The 21,340-nt window shown below is 51.8% G+C and overlaps 1 protein-coding gene across 1 annotated transcript in view; it reads left to right on the top strand.

Annotated features, from left to right (window-relative positions):
• The window catches only part of DLEC1 (DLEC1 cilia and flagella associated protein), an 86,013-nt gene extending 64,749 nt beyond the window's left edge, over positions 1–21,264 (top strand). Inside the window, 19 exon segments of the mRNA XM_082639269.1 lie at positions 8,711–8,864; positions 9,303–9,413; positions 10,378–10,508; positions 10,993–11,184; positions 11,971–12,041; positions 12,504–12,655; positions 13,863–13,981; positions 14,505–14,575; positions 16,952–17,157; positions 17,242–17,352; positions 17,455–17,580; positions 17,692–17,786; positions 17,980–18,064; positions 18,247–18,465; positions 19,445–19,606; positions 20,376–20,529; positions 20,748–20,871; positions 20,956–21,064; positions 21,066–21,264. Of these exon segments, the coding sequence (XP_082495395.1) occupies positions 8,711–8,864; positions 9,303–9,413; positions 10,378–10,508; positions 10,993–11,184; positions 11,971–12,041; positions 12,504–12,655; positions 13,863–13,981; positions 14,505–14,575; positions 16,952–17,157; positions 17,242–17,352; positions 17,455–17,580; positions 17,692–17,786; positions 17,980–18,064; positions 18,247–18,465; positions 19,445–19,606; positions 20,376–20,529; positions 20,748–20,871; positions 20,956–21,064; positions 21,066–21,173 (2,500 nt within the window). The 3' untranslated portion in view covers positions 21,174–21,264.
• The last annotated feature ends 76 nt before the right edge of the window (positions 21,265–21,340 follow it).

Raw genomic sequence — 21,340 nt, 5'->3', positions numbered from 1 at the left:
TCCCCGACCAGGGATTGAACCTGGGCCCCCTGCATTGGGAGCGTGGAGTCTTAACCACTGGACCACCGGGGAAGTCCCCCTCACTTGTTTATTTTTGCTCTTATTGTTTTTTGTACTTTTGGTGTCAGATCCAAAAAAGCATCCCCAAGACTGATGTTGAGGAACTTCTTCCCTGTGTTTTCTTCTAGATGTTTTATAGTATCAGATCTTATGTTTATGTCTTTGAGCCATTTCAAGTTAATTTTTGTGAGTGGTGTACGATAGGGGTTCAATTTCATTTTTCTACATGTGGTTTTCCAGTTTTCCCAACAACATTTGTTGAAGAGACTGTCCTTTCCCAGGACATTTTCCCAGGTGTTCATTTTTTTAAAAATTGAAGTATAGTTAATTTAGAATGTTGTGTTAGTTTCAAGTGCACAGCAAAGTGATTCAGTTATACATACACATAATATATTCTTTTTCAGATTCTTTTCCATTATATGTTATTACAAGATATTGACTATAGTTTCCTGTACTGTACAGTAGGTCCTTGTTGTTTACCTGTTTTATATATAGTAGTGTGTATATGTTAATCCCAGACTCCTAATTTATCTCTCCCCGCCCCTGCACCATTATCCCCTTTGGTAACCATAAGTTTGTTTTCTATGTCTGTGAGTCTGTGTCTGCTTTGTAAATAACTTTATTTGTATCCTTTTTTTTAGATTCCACATATAAGTGATATCATATGATATTTGTCTTTCTCTGTCTGACTTACTTCACTTAATATGATAATCTTGGGAATTCCCTGGCAGTCCAGTGGTTGGGACTTGGCGCTTTCACTGCTGGGGCCCGGGTTCAGCCCCTGGTTGGGGAACTAATATCCCACAAGCAGTGCAGTGCAGCCAAAAATGAAAAAAAAAAAAGAAATCTCTAGGGCCATTCATGTTGCTGCAAATGGCATTATTTCATTCATTTTTTTTATGGCTGAGTATTATTCCATTGTCTATGTGTACCACATCTTCTTTATCCATTTATCTGTTGATGTACATTTTGGTTGCTTCCATGACTTGGCTATTGTAAATAGTGCTGCAGTGAACATCAGGGTGCATGTATCTTTTTGAATTATGATTTTTCTCTGGATATATACCCAGGAATGAGATTGTAGGATCATATTTTAATGCTATTTTTAGTTTTTTAAGGAAGCTCTATACAGTTCTCCAAAACAGTTGAACCAATTTACATTCCCACCAACAGTGTAGGAAGGTTCCCTTTTCTCCACAACCTCTCTAGCATTTATTATTTGTAGACTTTTTTTTTTTTTTGAGGTACGCGGGCCTCTCACTGTTGTGGCCTCTCGTCTTGCAGAGCAACAGGCTCCGGATGCGCAGGCTCAGTGTCCATGGCCCACGGGCCCAGCCGCTCCGTGGCATGTGGGATCCTCCCGGACTGGGACACGAACCCATATGCCCTGCTTCGGCAGGCGGGCTCACAACCACTGCGCCACCAGGGAAGCCCTATTTTTAGACTTTTTGATGACGGTCATTCTGACTGATATGAGGTGATACCTCATTGTAGTTCTGATTAGCATTTCTCTAATAATTAGTGATGTTGAGCATCTTTTCATGTGCCCATTGGCCATCTGTATGTCTTCTTTGGAGAAATGTCTGTTTAGGGTAGTCTTTTTTTAAAAAATTTTTAATAAATTTATTTATTTATTTATTTATTTATGGTTGCGTTGGCTCTTTGTTGCTGCACACAGGCTTTCTCTAGTTGTGGCGCGCAGGGGCTACTCTTCGTTGCAGTGCGCGGGCTTCTCATTGCAGTGGCTTCTCTTGTTGCGGAGCATGGGCTCTAGGCACTTGGGCTCAGTAGTTGTGCTCATGGGCTCTAGAGCACAGGCTCAGTAGTTGTGGCACACAGGCTTAGTTGCTCCGTGGCATGTGGGATCTTCCCAGACCAGGACTCGAACCCGTGTCCCCTGCATTGGCAGGCAGATTCTTAACCACTACGCCACCAGGGAAGTTCCTGTTTAGGATATTATTGGCTCTCTTGTCAAATATTAGTTGAGTGTATACATGGCATTTTTAAATGAGCAAATACCATTGTATTCTGGGAGGAACACACTGGAGATTTCGAAGGTTATTAATGATATTCCCTCCCTCACTCCCTCCTTTCCTTCCTTCCTTCCTTTCTCATGGAAAATTTCTTACGTACATAAAAATAGTATAGTATAATGAACCCCTGTGTATCCAACATCTACTTTCAGTAATTATCAAATCACAACAAATACTGCTTCATTCACATGCCTCATCCATTTCTCCGCCCAACCCTTCTCAAACTATTTTGAAGCATAATATTCATTTTCTTAAGTTGACGGGGGGTAACATTTTGTTTCTTAAACTAGGCTGGGGTGGTACACAGATGTTCTTTTTATTATTATTCTTTAAACTGTATAGATATTTAAACTGTATATTTGTTTTGTAGTCATTTCTGCATGTATTTTGTTATAAAAACTTTAACTGCTCACTTTAAATCTTCATGAATACTTGAATTATCCTCCAAAGAGAATGTGCCATTTTATACTTCCACCTCCAGGGTATGAGATGCCCATCACCCCAGACTCTCACAGTGACAGATATTCTCAGACTTTTGGTACTTGGACCAGCAACAGGGGGGAAAGTACCAGCAATGTATCATTCAAATGTGCTTTTCTACAACTAACATTATGGGTCTAAGTATGAGTCTTTTCAAACCCACCGGTAATTGCGTGGTTCTTCATGATCCTTAAATAAGAAGGTTAAGTCTGTCTTCTCCTCAGGCAGAATGAATACCTTTTATTCAGTCTCTGCTTATTTCCTTTCTTTTCTTATCTCTATTCTTTCTTCTTAAAGGACCTTGTATTAATCAGAACGTTTACAGTTGCAAGTGAGGGAAACACATCAATTTAGGCAAAAAGGGGGAACCATTGGCTCATGTACCTGGGCATTCCTGCCCTACCGAATCCAGAGCTCCAGCCTCTTCCTTTGTCTGGTCTTCTACTTCTCTCTCATTGTCCACCCTCCTTCCCTCTCCTGCACCCACCCCATCCTTCAACTCTGCTTCTCTCTCTTTGTTGGCCTTTCACTCCCCTATTGGCAGGGGCCCTTGGCCACAATGCCCCAGGGAAGGGGGCCACTTAGAGTTCCAGGCTCACACACTCCCAGCTTAATAACCTCTGTGAAAAATGAAATCAGCTTTCTCCAGAGATACACTCTGAATGGATCTCTTTGGTCACCTCCCCTCACAGGCCCTACCTCCCCATGGCAGGGGGCAAGGATCCAGCTCCAGAAGAGGCAGGTGGGAAAGCTTGCTGGACAGTAAAAACAATAGCTACCACAGTCCACCACAAACCTGCTGGATCTATACTGCATGAGTTTAACCATTTTCCTCATATTTTCCATCTCTTGGGGTTTTTCTCCTTGCTCAGGGATATGCCCTTGGCCCTGCAGGTCACTAATTCAGTCTCTGGTGGATACCCTTGTTTTGGCAATCATGCTTTTCAATTTCAAGCTTTTTTTTTTTTTTTTATGAATTGTTCCTTTTCTGTAGTCATCTGTTATTGTCTTATGGATGCAACAGCCTCTCAGATTACCCTGAGGAAACTAATTTTAGTTTCCTCAGATTCTGGTTTGGAATCTTTCTTCACTTTTTGGGTTTCTTTCTACATCTAAGAATCCTTGGCTGCCCATTCCTGTTCTGAAGCAGGAAGTTGATTTGCATAAGGAGCCGGTGGTGTCAGTTTCCTCTGAGTATGTGGGTGTAGGTGTGGATGGAGTCCTCCTCCCAGGACTGAGTGTGTGTGAGTGTGTGTGAGTACCCTCAGAGCAGACAGCTTCCTGAATCCCGTAAAGGGAAGGGGGCTTTGGGGAAAACAGCCCAAGACAAACAGTCAAGGAAACCCACACTGGCCAGCTACACGAATCAGTCCCTTCCTTCCTTCATAAATAGGATCTTTTTGGTCGTTTTCCCTCGGAGACAGTTGAGAAGCCCAGTGTTCCTGCAGGATCTGCTGTGACCTCTCTCCAGGGCCATGCCCACATTCTTCACTGCGGGTGGGGTAAATCCTGCTGCAGGATTTACCAGTCTTCTGTGTGATGCCTGAGCTCTGGGAGCCAGTATAGCTGAACCCGCCACGATAAATCTCCCAGCGGTCCTTCAGTTACATCCCCTGCTCTTTCCCCACAGCCCACCCTGCCTTGTGATGCCTCTCATTCCACTGTTACGGAATCTCTGCTTGGCCTTCTCCAGGGGTCTTAAGTATTAGTTTTGTTCTCCTCTGTTGTATCAGTTAATCTGATTACATCCTTTCTTTTAATTTTTTTCTCATTGGAATAGCATTATATTTACTTTATTCTTTATTTAAAATTTTTCACAAATTATGCATAATGTTAACATAGTGTATCTTATTATAATAATGATATATGGGGCAAATATGATAGTTGCCAGTCGGGACCCACTCTCCATCCTTCTCCACCCTGCTCTCCTATTTCTTCTCTTCCTCAACAACACTTGTTACAATCTATCCTTCAGTGGTACTCATCCTGGTGTGTGTGAAGTGATATTTCACTGAGGATTTGATTTGAGTTTTCCTGATGGCAGATGATGTTTAGCATCTTTCATATGCTTATTGGTTATCTGTAGATCCTCTTTGGAGAACTATCTCTTGAATTCTGTGCCCATTTAAAAAAAATAAGGTTATTTGTCTTTTTATTATTGAGATACAAGTGTTCCTTTTTTTTTGAGATGGAAGTGTTGTTCTTTATATTCTAGATACATGTCTATTATTAGGTATATGATTTTCAAATATTTTCTCCCATTCTGAGAATTGTCCTTTCACTTTCTTGATGGTATGTATACTTTGAAGCACAAAAGTTTTAAATTTTGGTGAATTCCAGTTTATGTATTTTTCTCTTTTGTTGCTTGTGCTTTTGGTGTGATATCTAAGAAACCATTGCCTAATGTCACAAATATTTACTCACATGTTTTCTTCTGAGAGTTTTATAGTTTTAGTTCTTATTCTTAGGTCTCTGATCCATTTTGAGTTAGTTTTTGTGTATGGTGTGAGAAAAGAATCCAAGTTCATTCTTTTCCAACAAGATAATCAGTTGTCTCAGTACGTTTCTTAAAAAGACTTTACTTCATCCATTGAATTGTCTTGGCACCCTTTGTCAAAAATCAGTTGACTGTAAACATGAGGGTTTACTTATGGACTGTCAGTTCTGTTCCATTGATCTATAGGTCTGTTCTTATGCCATATCAACCTTGTTTTGATTAATGTGGCTTTATAGTAAGTTTTGAAATCAGGAAGTATGAATTCTCCAACTTTGTTTTTCTTTCTCAAGATTGTTTTGGCTATTCTGGGTTCTTTGAATTTCTGTATGAATTTTAGGACCAGTTTATCAATTTCTGCAAAGAAGCAGCTGGGATTTTAATAGGGAGTGTGTTGAATCTGCCAATCAGTTTGGGGAGTACTGCCATCCTGACAATATTAAGTCTTCCCACTCTTGAACATGAAATGTCTTTCCATTTATTTAGGTCTTTTCATTTCTTTCAGTGAGGTTTTCAGTGTACAAGTCTTGTACTTTTTTTGTTAAAGTTATTCCTAAGTATTTTATCATTTTTGATGCTTTTGGAAATGGACTTTTCTTAATCACATTTTATTATTATTCATTGTGGGTGTGTAGAAATACAAATAGTTTTTTGTATATTGACCTTGTATCCTACAACCTCGCTGAACACATTACTTCTAATAGTTTTCTAAATAGAAGATCATGTCGTCTACATTTAGAGATAATTTTACATCTTCCTTTCCTTTTTTTTTCTTTTAAATTTTTATTTATTTATTTATTTTTGGCTGTGTTGGGTCTTCGTTGCTGTGCACGGGCTTTCTCTAGTTGTGGCGAGCGGGGGCTACTCTTCCTGTGGTGCATGGGCTTCTCATTGAGGTGGCTTCTCTTGTTGTGGAGCGTGGGCTCTAGGGCGCATGGGCTTCAGTAGTTGTGGTGTGCAGGCTCAGCAGTTGTGGCTCGCGGACTCTAGAGTGCAGGCTCAGTAGTTGTGGCGCATGGGCTTAGTTGCTGTGTGGCATGTGGGATCTTCCCGGACCAGGGCTCGAACCCGTGTCCCCTGCATTAGCAGGCAGATTCTTAACCACTGAGCCACGAGAGAAGTCCCTACATCTTCCTTTCCAATCTGGATGCCTTTCCTTTCTATTTCCTGCCTAATGGACCTAATAATACTCCAGTACAGTGTTGAATGAAAGTGGCAAGGGTGGATGTCCTTGCCTTGTTCCCGATCTTAAAAGGAAAACATTGTCTTTCACCTTTAAGTATGATATTAGCTGTAGGCTTTTTGTAGATGTCCTTTATCAGGTTGTGGAAGTTCCCTTCTGTTCCTAGTTTGCTGATTGTTTTTCTCATGAAAGAACGTTAGATTTCATTGAATGTTTTTTCTGCGTCTTTTGAAATAATCATGCCATTTTTGTCCTTTTTAAAATTAATGTGGTGTTTTTCACTAATTTTTGCATATTCAACCAAAAATTTTTATTTCTTATTTGACCTATTGTTTATTTAGGAGTGTGTTGTTTAATTTACACATATTTTTGTTTCCCAAATTATTTTCTGTTGTTGATTTTTAATTTGATTCTCTTGTTGTTGGAGAACATACTTTGTATAATTTCAGCCTTTTAAATCTGAGGCTTGTTGTATGAGCTATCTTAGGGTCTGTTCTAGAGAATATTCCATGTACACATAGGAAGCATTTTGCTGTTGTTGGATAGAGTGTTGTATAGAGGTCTGGTTGGTTTATAGTGTTAAGTCTTCTGTTTCCTGTTCATCTTCTGCTTAGTTCTTCTGTCCACTATTTAAAATGAGGTATTGAAATCTCTAATCATTATTTTGGAATTGTCAGTTTCTCCCTTCAATCCTGTCATTTTTTGCTTCATGTATTTTGGAACACTGTTGTTAGACATGTGTATTTATAATTGTAATGTCTTCCTGATGGGTTGACCTTTTTATAATTATAAAATACCCTTCTTTGTCTCTAGTAACGATTTTTATCCTAAAGTCTATTTCATCCCACATTAAAATAGCTACTATAGCTCTCTTTTGGGTACTGTTTGCAGTATATTTTTCCATCCTTTTACTATTGGCATATTTGTGTCTTTGAATCTAAGGTGTCTCTTGCAGACAGTATACAGTGGGATCATTTTTTAAAATACATTTTGCCAATCTCTATCTTTTGTTTGGCTTTTGAATCTATGACCTATCTCAGTCTCGTTCTGTGGCATAAAAAGATAGCTTGATAACTGCAATTAAACCTCATTTTCAAATATATTTTACAGCTCTTTATGGGGACAAGTCTTTTCTTCCTTGATATTCTTGAGGATTGCCAAGCTGGCCAAGATTGTAAAGGTTTTTTTTGTCTTTTGGAAGAATCCTTAATTATTGAACAAAGTGAACAGCACTCAGAAATTTATGGCCAAAAAAAAAAAATGGGGGTGGGGAGGAGGTTAAAAAAAAAGAAGATAGCATGAGACATCCTTGTAATGGAACCGTTCTGTGTCTTGACTGTGGTGGTGTCATGCGTATCTACATGTGAGAAAATTGCGTAGAAGTAACGAGTCCATGTAAACCTGATGGGGTCTGAATAAGATTGCTGGATTGTATCCATCTTGGTCTCCTGCTTGTGACATTGTGCTATAGTTAGGCAAGATGTTACTATTGGGAAATTGGGTGAAGAGTATATTGGATCCCTTTGTATTTGTTTTTGTTACAGCTGCATGTGAATCTACAGTATTTCAAAATAAAAAGTTAAAAGCAAAATGCATGTTATCTCCATTCCTTATACAAGAAAAAAAATACCCTCAGACATATTTGTGTGGGTCTATTTCTAGGTTATCTACATTGTTCCATTGATCTGTTGTATACAACCCTCCACCAGTAACACACTATCTTGATTGCTGTAGCTGTATAGTAAGTCTTAACATCCAGTAATTTCCCACTTTATTCTTTTTAAAAATTGTTTTAGTCTGTGTCCTTTATCTTTCTATATAAATGTTATGATAAGCTTGTCTATATCTACAAAAATCCTGGCTAGGAGTTTGATAAGAATTTTGTTAAACTTAATAGATCAATTTGGGGAGAATTGACATCTGTGTTGAGTTTTTTAATCCATGAACATGATTTATACCTCTCTATTTATAGTCATCTTCAATTTCTTTCATTGGTGTTTTTGTAGTTTTCAGCACACAAATTCTATACGTGTTTTATTAGATATTTACCAAAGTATTTCAATTTTTTGAGCAATTATAAATGGTATTATATTTTTAACTTCTGTTTCTACACGTTCTTTGTTAGCCTGTAAAAATGTGATTGATTTTGGAGTTCCCTGGCGGTCCAGTGGTTAGGACTCCGTGCGTTACTGCCGAGGGCCCGGGTTTGATCCCTGGTCAGGGAACTAAAAATCCCACAAGACTCCTGGCACAGCCAAAAAAAAAAAAAAAAAAGTGATTGATTTTTATGTGTTGATTTTTACCCTGTCACTTTGCTGACTCACTCATTAGTTCTAAGATTTTTTTTAAAAAATCGATTCCTTGGGATTTTCTACATAGACCATCATGTCATCTGCACACAGGGAGGAGTTTTAATTCTTCCTTTCTGTTGAGTATGACTTTTATTTCCTTGTGTTCCAGCCACCTGCCTGTGTATGCCGAGGTGCAGGAGCCCTACGTGTACCTGCAGAGCAGCCAGGTGGAGGTCACCAACCTCTACCTGGGCGTGCCCACCAAGACGCCTGTCACACTCATCAATGGCACGCTCCTGCCCACCCAGTTCCACTGGGGCAAGGTGGGTGAGCCCACACTGTCGGGCCCTAGGCCTGCAACCCTCAGCCCCAGAGGCCTGTGTGGAGGGGGACATTGTCCCCCAGACACCTCCCAGAACAGATTACTGCCCCTGGGGCTGGCTCTGCCGCCTGCCCCATGTGCCATGGCAGATGGGGCCACGTCCCTGAGCATCGGAGCCAGCTGTCCCGGTTCCCCATCACCCTGGGCCTCCCAGGGTGGCGTATTTAGTCCAGAGAACCCCTGACAGGGATTAGGTCCATCTGTGGTGGGAGAGGAGAGGAGAGGGACCTGAGGTTTATCCCCACTCAGGAGCACCCCACCCTGCTGGGGGCCCCCAGTCCGCCAGCCTCCCCAGAGTATGCGGCGGTGCTGAGCCCTCTGTCTGGACCCCGGGTCCATCATGGAAGCCCAGCACGTGACCCACCCATGTGTCTTCCAGCTCCTGGGGCTCCAAGCAAGCTTCTGCACAGCAAAAGTCTCCCCCACACGTGGCACGCTGGGCCCCAGTGAGGAGTGCCAGTTCAGCCTCGAGTTGACTGCTCATACCCAGGCGAGTTAGGGCTCAGGGGCCTACGTGCCCAGGAAGCTCCCCCTGGCTGCCTGCATCTGTGCCGGCCAGGAGGTCCACCCCAGACCCCTCTCCTGGGCTGTATCAGTGGGGAAGAGACTTCTTGCATTTGGGTCTGGGGTCCCCACTCCCACTGGGCCTGCTCTCTAGGGACACAGGGCCTAGATGTGCCCTGACACCCTTGGGCACCACCTTTAGCCCTTGCCAGGCCATTCTCTTTGGAACAGGTGGGCCCAGCTTTCCAGCTGCCTGGAGATGCTGAGCAGAGCTTCTGCCCACGGCCGGCCCTCTGCTGGGTGCTGCAGGGGAGTCTGAGCGGCACCCAGGTTCCTCCCAAGAAGGACACAGCTTCTCCTGGGTGCAGCCCACAGGAAGGCCATTGGGCCGAATGTGCTCAGTACTTGGGTGGTTGCCGGCTATCCGTTTGTGGGGAAAGAAACTTCTTCCTCGCAGGGGCTAGCAGCCCCAGGTCCCAGTCCTCTCTGGCGAACATGTGGACGGTGGGCTTTCTTACACAGCTGAGCCTGAGCTCGAGGGTGACGGCCGGGCCCAGGCCTGGCACAGAGCAGACCTCACGCAGGAAGGGTTTGATTTCTATGGTAGCAGCTTCATCAGGATAAATGTGTGGCTTCTCCAGAGGTCTGCTTGGAGAGGTCTCCTTCACGTGGGGCTGCCCAGGTATTTGGGGCCGACTCACAGCCAGGAGCCCTGAGGAAGGGGCCAGGCCTCCGGGGGGGCAGGGGTGGGCTGACAGGCCGGGTCTGGGCATAGTGGCCCACTGGAGGGTCTGGGAGCCCTTCCACAGAGATGAGCCTGGACAAGACCTTTGGGTTGAGCGCCCCCCCAAGCAGCCTCCTGTGCTGCGGGAGCCCATCTGAGGCCCCTCTGCTGAGGCCAAGCCCTGGGCTTTACCTGAGTGATGCACTCCCGGTGGGCTTCCTTATAGGACGAGTTGATGGACCTGACCCTCCCTTGTAACGTGTCAGGCATGAAGGAGCCACTGGTTCTGGGCATTTCCGGGAAACCCCGGGGACTGCAGGTGGCCATCGCCATCTCTGCAGGGGACAGCGACAGCAGGTGAGCCCAGGGCAGGCCCGGGGCCTGGGGGCTGAGGCAGCCGTTCAAAGGACCGACCTTGAGGTGGTACCAGCCTCCTCCCCGTGATTCCTGTGGCCGGGAAAAGGCCCCTCCCAGACTCTCTGGGGACAGCCCCGCCTACCCCATCACCGCCTTCTCTGTGGTCTTTCCCCACACACCGGAGGCGTGGTGTTCAGGCGGGGAGACGGCAGGGGATGGGGCTGTGGGTACCTTGGGCTTTCCCACACGAGGCCTGGCGACCAGGAGACAGGCCGGTCTGCCCCGGCCAGGGGGAGCCTGGGGGGTTTGAGGCCTCTCTTGGCATCACGGGTGGGCAAGGCGGGAGTCTCTGTGGGGTGGCAGCTTAACGAGGGCTTGGAGGATGCAGCCTGGTTTCCGGGCAGCTCTGGCACCCCCACCCCAGGTGGCTCGCTGGGCAGGGCCGAGGGTGGCGTGTAACCGGGTGCTCACGGGCTCGGGGCAGTGTTGCCAGCACAGAGCTGTGGCCAGGCCACCCAGAGAGACTCCACCTGGACTTCGGCTCAGCAGTGCCGCTGCGGACCCGCGTGAATCGCCAGCTCATCCTGACCAACTGTTCCCCGATACAGACCCCTTTTACCCTCAAGTTTGAGTACTTTGGGAGCCCTGCAAACAGCCTGCACCAAAAACCCAGCCTGTAAGTCTGGTTTCTTTCAGAGGCTGCTTCTGGGGAGGATGTGGCCTGCTGAGGTGGAGGGCTTCAGACAGGCCAGGTGGTACTGGGGCCCGTGGATGAGAGAGAAGTTATTGTAGGTGGAGGGAACTGTGCGCAGAGATACAGTGAGGCACGCTGCAAAGCTGTAGCTCGGAATCAACTGCAGTGAAAGTATTTACACCGAGAGGTTGGCTGTTTACCAGCACCCCGCTGCAGATGCCTCGCCACCAAAGCTCCTAAGGCAGGGGTGGGAGTGGGGGAGTGGTGGCGGGAGCTTCAAAACCACCGACTGCTGGTGCTGCAGGGCACCAGGAACGGCTCCTGAGCCATTAACTGGCCCATTGCAGAAAGTTAGCGTGTGTTTAGTGCGGGACAGATGTCAGCAGGAAAGAGTGGAAACGGCCTGTTGCAGAAGACTGGACAAGGGTTGGGGAGTCTGGGCTGGGTTTGCATCCAGGGGTCACCAAGGTGCAGAGCCTGGGGATCAGGGTCCCTGCCCTGGAGCCCTCCTGAGTTTGTTGGGAGGCAATCCCTGGGGCTGGCAGGCGGCCTGCAGCTGGGATGCTTTGGGTGGTAGGGATGCAGTAGGAGCAAAGACCACAGATAGAGGTGAAGAGGAGGCCTGACCAGCTCTCCCCTAGGAGGAGCAGGCAGGGCCACCTTCCTCCACTGGGCACCTGGGGGGATGCTGGTTGCCAGGGGAGGTGGCTCAGGTCTGGGGAAGGGCCCGGATGGCTTGATGTGATTTCCATGTCCCATCTTGTCAAGCCCCGACATGCCTCCTGCCCTGCTGAAGATGGCTCGGATGCGGGAGCTCTTGGCCAAGCGAGAGGAGCTGGGTAAGAGCCCCAGGGCAGGCGCTGGGCCTAGGCCTGGCCAGAGCGGCGTTTCGCGTGGCCTTCCAAGAAGGTGGGCCAGTTGCTGCAGGAGGGGACCCTGACCAGAGACCACTTCTCAGCGTCTTTTCTAGCAAGGTCCCCGAGATGGCCGTGGCCCTCCACCTGACAGCGCCCCCTCTTTTAAACGAGGCCATCCCCTTGCCAGGGCGTACGGCTTGTGCACAGGGCCTGGCTTTGATTTGGGAGGGGTTGTGGCTCAGAAGGGAGGGCTGAGGCTCAGCCCTTGTGGGAGGTGAGAGAAGCTGGACCCTGGGCCCCAGGCTCCCAGGAGGAGGGTCTGTTTAGCCAGACCAAGGAGAGGCTGTAGGTTGGCTTGTCTGGTTCAATGCTTTGCTGACGCTTGAGGGTTTGGACCTCTTTCCTGCCCTGGGGCCTGAATCCCCATTCCTGGTTCTCCTGCAGAGTTTATGGAAAGAATGCTGTCCCACGGGAAAGGAGCTGCCTTCTTTCCCCACCTCTCCCAGGGCATGCTGGGGGCCCACCAGCAGCTTGGCATTGACCTCACAGCCTGTGCGAACATGTGGGGCGAGTACTGGGACAGCCTCATCTGCACAGTAAGTAAACAAAGTAAACGTGTCCCAAATCCTAGGCTACTGAGTTATTGCACAGATTTTCTTGAACTATTTAGTAAATCGGATGGGTTAGTTATGGTAGATATTTGCTTTAAATTGTGCTGTGCCCAATGACAAAGAGTTGATCACCTTAATATACAAAGCGTTTCTTAACTAACAATAAGGGGGGCAAAAGCATCCCAAATAGGCAAAGGGTTTGAATAGGCAATTCAAGAATGACAAATAGAGATGGCCAGTGAACATGAAACATGTCACCAACACTGGTCACTAAAGGAGTGAGAGTTAAACCACTGAAATACTAGTCTTTGTGAGATTAGCAAGGTTCAGAAGTTGTCAGTGAAGGTGCGGGGGAAAGGTGCTCACATGCACAGCGAGGCCGGCTGGGCAATGTGTGCCGCCCTTCGGAGGCGCTTCTGCAGGGCGCTGGGGACACACAATTAAGGTTGTCCAAGGAAAGAAGTGGACACAGGGAGCAAATAAATTCACACCAGGCTTCCTTTTCTTCTCAGCGTTGTTTGTAATAGAGGGGGGAGAAAAAAGGAAAGAGTGTAAACACCCATGTCCATCAGGAGAAGATCGGATGAAAACATTAGGCTACATCCATGCAGTGGGATTCCGGACAGCCCGTTAAATGATGCTGTAAACCTTCATTAGTGAAATTATATGTTGTAAAGAGAAAAGAGATTACCAAAACAAAGCATGCCCAGAATGCTCATTTATATCTGTGTTTTATGCACACAAGTCTGTCTAGACAGTGGTACACTAAAATGTTAACAGTGAGTCATGCTGGGGGGTGGGGTAGGATCATGGGTGAAATACATTCTATTTTAAATTTTAAAAAGACATTTATCACCTTTTATTAGCAGAGAAAAATAATAAAGTTATTTCCATTTAAAAGATAAAGAAATGTAATCAAAGGGGCCATAAGAGGCCAAAGACCCTCAGGCTGGGAGATCCGTGCAGTCGCACGCAGGGCTGGGCGGGAGAGCAGAGACGAGAGGCCAGGCCTTTGGGGGGGTCTGGGGTGAGCGTCAGACACGGGGGAGTGAGTCCTCGCCCAGTTGCGACCAAGCTTTGGGGACCCTGGGCTGGCTGGAAGAGGAAGGGCCTCACACGGAGGGGATGGGGAGCCAGGGGATGCAGTAGCAGCCGGTGACGAGAGCAACGCTTGACTGGTGTGTGTTTGCAGGTGGGAGACCTGCCTCCAGCGGTCATCCCGGTGCACATGGCGGTGGTGGGCTGCCCCATCAGCTCCCACAGGACCGCCCACTACACCACTGACCAGATCCAGAAGGAGCCTGTTGTCAGGTATCCCTGCCTCACCCCCGCCCGCCTCCTGCTCTAACCCTTTGGCCTCCACCCCGGGCTGCCCACGCCAACTCGTTGCTGTCCCGCCGGCCCAGGGCCACTTGGTGCCACCCAGCTTGAAAGCCCCAAGCCAGGGCTACCCCAGAGGAGAGAGGCCTCAGGGGGCACGGCCGTGATCTGCACATCTCCGAGGGCTTTGCGGTGACAGAAGTAGCGAGTAGTCACTGTGGTCCGAGGTCAGGGCTGGACTCGGGACCCCTCACTCCAACTGCATTGGGGTCCGTGCGGTTGGTCAGTGCGGTTGCAGAGTGGGTGGGGTTTACTGGTGAGCAGCCCTGGGTCATGGTTCACCGGGCACCGCATGGGGAGGGCCTCCAGCCCTGGGGCTCGGTGACTCTGGGCTGAAGACAGACCACTGTGGGGCCTCCTGCCTGCCTGAGCCCCGGCCCTCCTCTCTCAGGAGAGCTGGCCTGTGGGGTGTGCGCTGGCTGTGGCCCTGCTGACCCTCATCTCCTGTCTCTAGGTTCGGCACCCGGGTCTCTGGAGGAGACACAGTCACCCGGATCCTTCGCCTGAGTAATTCCAGCCCCTGTGGTGAGATGCTCGCGAGAGAGATCGGGGCTCTTGCTGCAGGCTCTGCCGTGTGGTGGGCCAGGCTGGGAGGGAAGATTGGGGTGGGGGAAGCTGATGGCCCGCGACCTGGAGCCAAGTGGGCTGGGGTACGGAGGGAGGCCCCCAAGGGCCAAAGTCAGGAGTGGCCAAGCCAGTCGTGGGTTGTCAGAGCCACTTCCATCCGAGAAGACAGGACTTGCCCTTGCCTGTAGGACCTGGGGTTTCCCAGTGTCCATGGGCCACAGATGCCCTCCCCTGGTTGGGTTCACTTTGCATAGGGACAGGCACTTGTAGGGGACACCTTTTCTCTTCCCTTCCACCAGCAGCCCCTGAGCTATTTGCCAGGTGCTGTACAAGGAGCTGGGGATACAGAGGCAACAGGACAGCAGGGGCTGTGCCTGATGGACAGGACGGACGTGACCATGGGTTGCCAGCGTAGAGTGCACTGAATGCAACTATGGGGGCGGCCAGAGTGCTGGGGGTCTGTGTCGAGGGCCATCAGGCTGAGGCCAGGAGGAGAGCAACCCAGCTGGGCCTGAGGGAGCGTATGGGCCACAGGAAGAGCCGGGGCCAGCTGAGAACCAGAGTCTCCTGGGGATTATTTAAAGCACCTTGAGGCTGGGCCACCCCAGACCAAGTGAACCACAGTCTCTAGGGGCAGGGCCTGGGCACTGTAGTTTTTAAGCTCCTCGGGGACTCAAGGGAACATCCTGTTGGTGGAAGAGAATGGCCACTCTGTGACCTTGCTTATTTTTGTCCACTGGATCTGTGCATTTGGGGTGTATTGGACCACTCTAATCATATCTTTATCAAGTTCTTCTGGCGTTTGTAGTTTTGCTGTATGTTTTTAGCTTCTGTATTGTTAGATGCACTTGACAGCTAACGATGCCTCTTATCACCCTGTAACCTTCCTCTTTGGCCCCTTCAGTGCTTAAATCCCACCTCGCCAAATAGCAACATTGCTCCCCTGGTTGTGTACTGGCATTTGCCTGGTATGTCTTTGCCCATCCCTCTGTTTTCACTCTTTATGACTTTGATGTGTGTTTCTTTGTAAACAGCTGAGAGCTGAGCTTAGAAAACCTAATCTATGTATTTCTTCTTATTTGATGATTTATTTCACTGTTATTTTTCTACTTTCTTCATTTTGCTTTTTGTGACTTGTTTCCCCTTTGTTTAATTTGGGATTTCTCTTCTACTTTCCTGGTTACCGTTGCTTCCTTGGGGCTCATCATCACATGCACATTTCTCCTTACCTGAAAGTGAGATTGTCCTCTGAACTTGAGAGTATGGAGGCCATTGGTGGCCTTGGCGAGAGTGATTCCGTGCGTGAAAGAGGCAGATACCAGGTAGTAACCCTGGGGACTACAAGTTCGGGGACCTTGCGTGGGCATGTTTTCACCAGGCATTCATTCCCCAGGGGCGAGCCATGAATGCGAGGTGAGCTGGGAGTGGGGGGGAGTCGCTCATGGATTGTTCGTCCTCCAAGCTTGCTGTGGAGAGGAGAGGTGGTACTGGAAAGGTCTGGCAGGGGGAAGCTTGTTTAAGTGCTGTGGGGAAGCAGCCAGGAGAGAGGGGAGATGGGACACATCTGGCCCCTGAGAAGAGGGGTGTAGGGATGGGGTAGATGCAGACAGATGGGGGACTCCGGGCGGGACTTTCTTCTGGGAGGTGAGGTGGGACCATCCACTGAGTGCCAGAGGAGATCAGGGAAGACAGTGTCGTGGTGCAGGTAGGCAGGGACGGCTGAGCAGGAAACAGTGATGGGCAGAGTGGGGGCACAGTTTAGGTTGGGGACATATTTATGGGAGTGGCACGTTGTTTAGAATGCGGGGGACTTGCTCACTGGGGCCTAGATGGTCGGTTCCGTTCCCCCAGGGTTAGGTTTTTGCCCAGTGTGTACAAGGATGGGGGCAAAGAGAGAGATGAGAATCCTGGCCAGACAGTTGCCAGTGGCAGACCCCAGAGACTCGCCTGGCTGGGGAAGGAAGTGAAAGCAGGCGGGCGCTAAAGGATGGAGGGGAGGAGGCAGGGGACACGGCGGGTGAAGGGGCCAGGGGTCAGCAAATAGGCCAGAAGGAAAGGAGGGTGTGGGGAGAGCACACAGGGAGTCGGATTTCTGCATCTGGACATGAAACCTGGTCTTGTGATCCAGAGGGCAAGGGCTGATGGAGCCGATGGCATAAGCCTGTAGACTCTCCTAAAACAAGAATTGCCTGCAAGTGACATTGGGGAGCCAGGCCCCCTCCACCCTGAGCGTGGGAGACCCGACAGCCTCCGGGGGCTGCAGGGAGGGGGGCGGCCCAGGGAAGAGTCTGCTCCTTCCTTATCCCTCGCCTCTCTCCCCCATGTCTGCCCCAGACATCCGCCTGGACTGGGAGACCTACGCTCCAGAGGCCAGGGAGGACCGGCTGCTGGAGCTGCTGGTGTCCTACGGGCCACCCTTCCCGCTGCGGGACGAAGCTGGGAACGGCCTCCTGTGCCCTGAGACCCCTGAGAGCAGCAGCTCCTTCTGGCCCCCAAGTCCCTCTGACGTGTCCAAGTCCAGCCGTGAAGCTGCCCAGTCTGTGAGCAGGGGTGGCGGGAGGGATGCCGGGCTGTGGCCAGTGGGCCTCGAGCCTGCGTGAGCCTCAGCGACTCCTGGACCACAGGCTGAGGGCGGCTCCAGTGCCAGCGCCTCCCAGGAAATCATCTCGGTCACCCTGCAGGGGCGCGAGGGGCTGCCCTCTGACCAGCCGTTCTCCATCAGCCCCAAGCAGGTGGTGAGTTGGGGCGGGGCTGGGAGCTCTGGGCGGGGCGGGAGGGGGGCGTCCCCCTGGCCGGGAGGGACAGGCGGTGCTGAGGCTGCTGTGTGCGTCTGCCAGGTGGTCCCTGCAGGGGGCAGCAGCACCACCCACATCTCCTTCACACCCGTGGTCCTGGGGCCCGACGTCCTGCACAGGGTGGAGTGTACTGGCTCCGCCCTGGGCTCCATGAGCTTGGATGACGAGGTGAGCGCTCCTGGCCTGGGGAGGGCCCCCACCACTGCCTCTCCCTGGGGCAGCTCGCCCGCTGCCTGCTCAGCTCGGGCGACCACCCATGATCGGGCTTGGGCTCGGCAGGTGGAGAGGGAGCTTCCGGGGAGGAGGCGCCGCCTGCAGGGCTCGGCTGTGGGACCTGTGAGGCTGCACCTGCACGGCTACGTGAGGCCCGCGCAGTGAGTCGGCTGGGCTGCCTGGCCTCCCTGCGGCCCGCTGTGGGGGTCAGCCTTCCCCGGCACTGCCGGGGACCAGACAGGGTCCTGGGAGCAAGAAGATGGGGACGGGAGGGAGAAGTTGGCGGGTGAGCCCAGGGAAAGGCCGGCCAGGGTCAGTTGGGCCCAGGAGCCCAGCCATGCCTGTCGCTGGCAGGCTGAGCGTGGAGCTGGACTCCGGCGGCAGCATGGTGTTCTGGCACCAGGCCAGCGACCTCATCCCCGAGCAGCGCTGTGCTGGGGTGAGTGTGCTGCACCCCCGGCCCTCCTGCGCTACATGGTCCTCAGACGTCTCTCGCGACCCCCTGTGGGGCATAGGCCTGACAGTCTGGGTCCCCTCCCCCGGAGCCCGCCACCCCCCACCCGAGTCAGGGGCTCCGGAGGGCAGAACTGAGTCCCCTCCCCGACGTCTGTGGCCGCCCAGGTGCTGAGTGAGCTGGTGACCACCCACCACCTGAAGCTGACCAACACCACGGAAATCCCACACTACTTCCGGCTCCTGGTCTCCAGGCCCTTCTCTGTTTCTCAAGATGGGGTGAGCCGCAGCCACAAGACTCCCGGCCCCAGCTGGAAGCAGGAGTGCAAGGAGGGGACAGCAGCAGCCGGCAAGCAGCTGGTACTCTACCCACAGGAGAACATGCTGGTCAGTGGGAGCTTCTGTGGTCCCTGCCTACAGTGGGCACACTCACCTGGGCTGGGGCTCACCTTCCTCTCACGTTCGCGCATGCAGCACCCTCCAGGTCTGGACGTAGACACAGACAGTGGTGTCCACACACAAACCACACGCTTGGCCCCGCCGTGCGCTGCGCGCTCAGGGGCGGACCCCCATCACACGCACCACGTCCAGCAAATCCCTCCACACAGGGGCCCTCCACGCGCAGGAACGCCCAGACCTATCAGTGTGGACACTCGCGAGTCCCAGACACACCAGACCCCGCTCTTCGTCCCCTCCGCCAGTGTCCTGGTCCTGCGAGCCACCTCCACGCGGCACAGACCCCCCTTCTCGTGTGCCCTCACGCAGGGTTTCATCACCATCTTTCCATAAACATAAGGCACACCAGAAACACAGTTCCCCAGGCCCCACTGCGAGAGATGAGAAGATCTGGGCTGAGGCCCAGGAACCCGTTTTCCTAACAGGTGCCTTGCATGAATCTGTGGAGCTGGGTCCACAGACCTGGGTTGGGGAGCCGCGTGTCCAAGCCCCATCCTCTTGGGCCCAAGTTACACCCTGGCCCCAGATACCCACTCATGCTCCCCCAGCCCCCTCCCCACAGCCTCCAGGGTGACCCCTGAGGAAGGCAAAGCTGACTGCACGTCCCCTGCTTAAAACCCGGCAGGGGCTCCTCACTGCCCTCACGACAAAGACACAGGCCTGACTTGGGCCTACGGGCCTGCCCGCAGCCCTGGTCACGCGAGTGGAGCCGCCCACTCCTCTGGCCTCTCAGCTCCCGAGGGCTGCTCAGCCCTGTCCCCGGTACTAACGGGTGCTGGGCAGGGAGCAGGGCACAGTGTGAGGAGTGAATGCACCAGGAAGGGTCTGTGTGAGGGAAGGATGGAGCTCTGGACGGGGAGGCTGCCGCCCACTAGCAGTCTGAGGTGACGGCTTGTCCACATCTGCTCAGGTGAACGTGTCCTTTTCCCTCTCCCTGGAGCTGCTCTCCTATCAGAAGCTCCCGGCTGACCAGATGTCACCTGGAGTGGACATTCAGCAGAGCGCGAGTGGAGAGAAACAGATGGTCTTCACTCAGAATCTGCTTCTAGAATATAGCAACCAGACCACTCAGGTGAGTCCCAGGCCTGCCTCACGTGTTCAGGTGGGGTCAGAGGGACAAACCCCAGTAGTCTGCCCTGGAAGAGGCCTGGCACGTGGAGAGATGAGGGTCATCCATCCTTACCTGTCTTAGGAGCTCAGAGCGAGGTGGGGTGCTGTAGGGTGCAAAATCAGGGAAGGCTTCCTGGAGGAGGAGGTGGCGTGCGAAGCCTGCACGCTGTTTAACGGAGAGAGAAGGGAAACCAGGCCAAGGGCATGGCCTGATGGGTGGGGACTGAGCAGCTGAGGGACGCCTCTTGGGCTCGTGTGGGACTGCGAGCATCGGGTGAGAATACCACGGGCCTCTTTCTTGTTCTGTGGACTGTGACAGCTCCACACCACAGCCCCGTGAGCTTCTGAGTTGGAGAGGCCAAGGGAAAAGGTGAGCTGGCCCGGAGCCCACGGGGAGCAGCGGACTAGATGAGAGGGGAGAGGAAAGCAGCAGGGCGGCCCGGCCAGGGAGCAGAAACCACAGAGCTGGATCCAGGGCAGGGGGGGCAGGGGAGGCAGAAGGGAGCAGATGGCACCTTCCTGGCCCTTTTCCTGCCCAGAATCCCACCAGCATCCCCCGGCTTTAGAGGACAGCGCTGGCCCCCTTCCACCAGTTGTGGTACTGCCTGTACGTCCCTCAGAAGCTGCAGTACTCGGGGTCGGCAGGGCCCCTGTGTCCCTGGCTCAGAGCCCAGTGGGAGTGGGTAAGGTCACCTAGTCCCCACCAAGTTAAAGGCTCTGTCCCCCCCAAGGTGGTGCCCTTGCGGGCCGTCGTGGCTGTGCCCGAGCTGCAGCTCTCCACCAGCTGGGTGGACTTCGGGACCTGCTTCGTGAACCAGAGCCGCGTCCGGGAGGTCTGCCTCATGAACCTGAGCGGCTCCCGGAGCTCCTGGGCCGTGTTGACAGGTGTGCCATGCCCTCCTCCCTGCTCCCCCATGCGGCTGGGCTGAGACCCCCAGGAAGGGGCCTGCGTGCCCTGTCCCTGCAGCCTGGCTCCCCAGGGCTGGGCCCACCTGAGAATTCCTGCAGAGGTGGGCAAGAGCAGAGGTGCACCCCCGAGATGCGGGCAGGGGGCCGAGCGCGGAGCTGGCTTCACTCCTGCGTGTCCCCTTCCCCTCACGCAGGCCAGCAGGAGCCAGACAAGGACCCTGTTGCCTTCAGGGTCTCCCCAAGCAGCGGGCTGCTGGAGGCACGACCGGTCAACGCACCCCCCACCTCCGTCCCCCTCCAGGTTTCCTTCACTGCCAGGTACGGCCCTCCCAGCCTCGCTGGCACTGCCTCTGGAGCCCTGGCCCAGGGCCCCCTCCTCATCTCAGCCCCTGCTCCCCACAGGAGCTGTGAGGTGTACGAGTCCACGCTGGTGGTGGAAGGCGTGCTCGGTGAGAAATCCTGCACCCTGCGGCTCCGGGGCCGAGGCTCGTACGACGAGAGATATGCGTCACCCTACTAGCTCTGAGCTTCTGCCCTCAACCCCCAATACTGGAAATAAACACGGCCCAGAGCTATGGAGCAGGTTTACTGGGCAAGGGCACCTACTGGAGGACCTCTGAACAGCTCCTGGGATGGAGGGACCCTCCCCCCACCACCCCACCACTTCCAGGCCCTGTGCCCTGTGTCCTCAGAGCTAATACAAAGGGTCGGCCATGCCCCTGTGGAGACCAGGGCAGTTAGTTAGTTAAAAGAGTCACTATTCAGATTCAGCAGAGGCAGGACCAGC

Source organism: Mesoplodon mirus, assembly GCF_964341445.2.
Source record: "Mesoplodon mirus genome assembly, chromosome: 12".
In the NCBI taxonomy this organism is placed as follows: Eukaryota; Metazoa; Chordata; class Mammalia; order Artiodactyla; family Ziphiidae; genus Mesoplodon; species Mesoplodon mirus.
The sequence above is the reverse complement of the archived record's forward strand: the minus strand, read 5'-3'. Positions and strand labels throughout refer to the sequence as shown.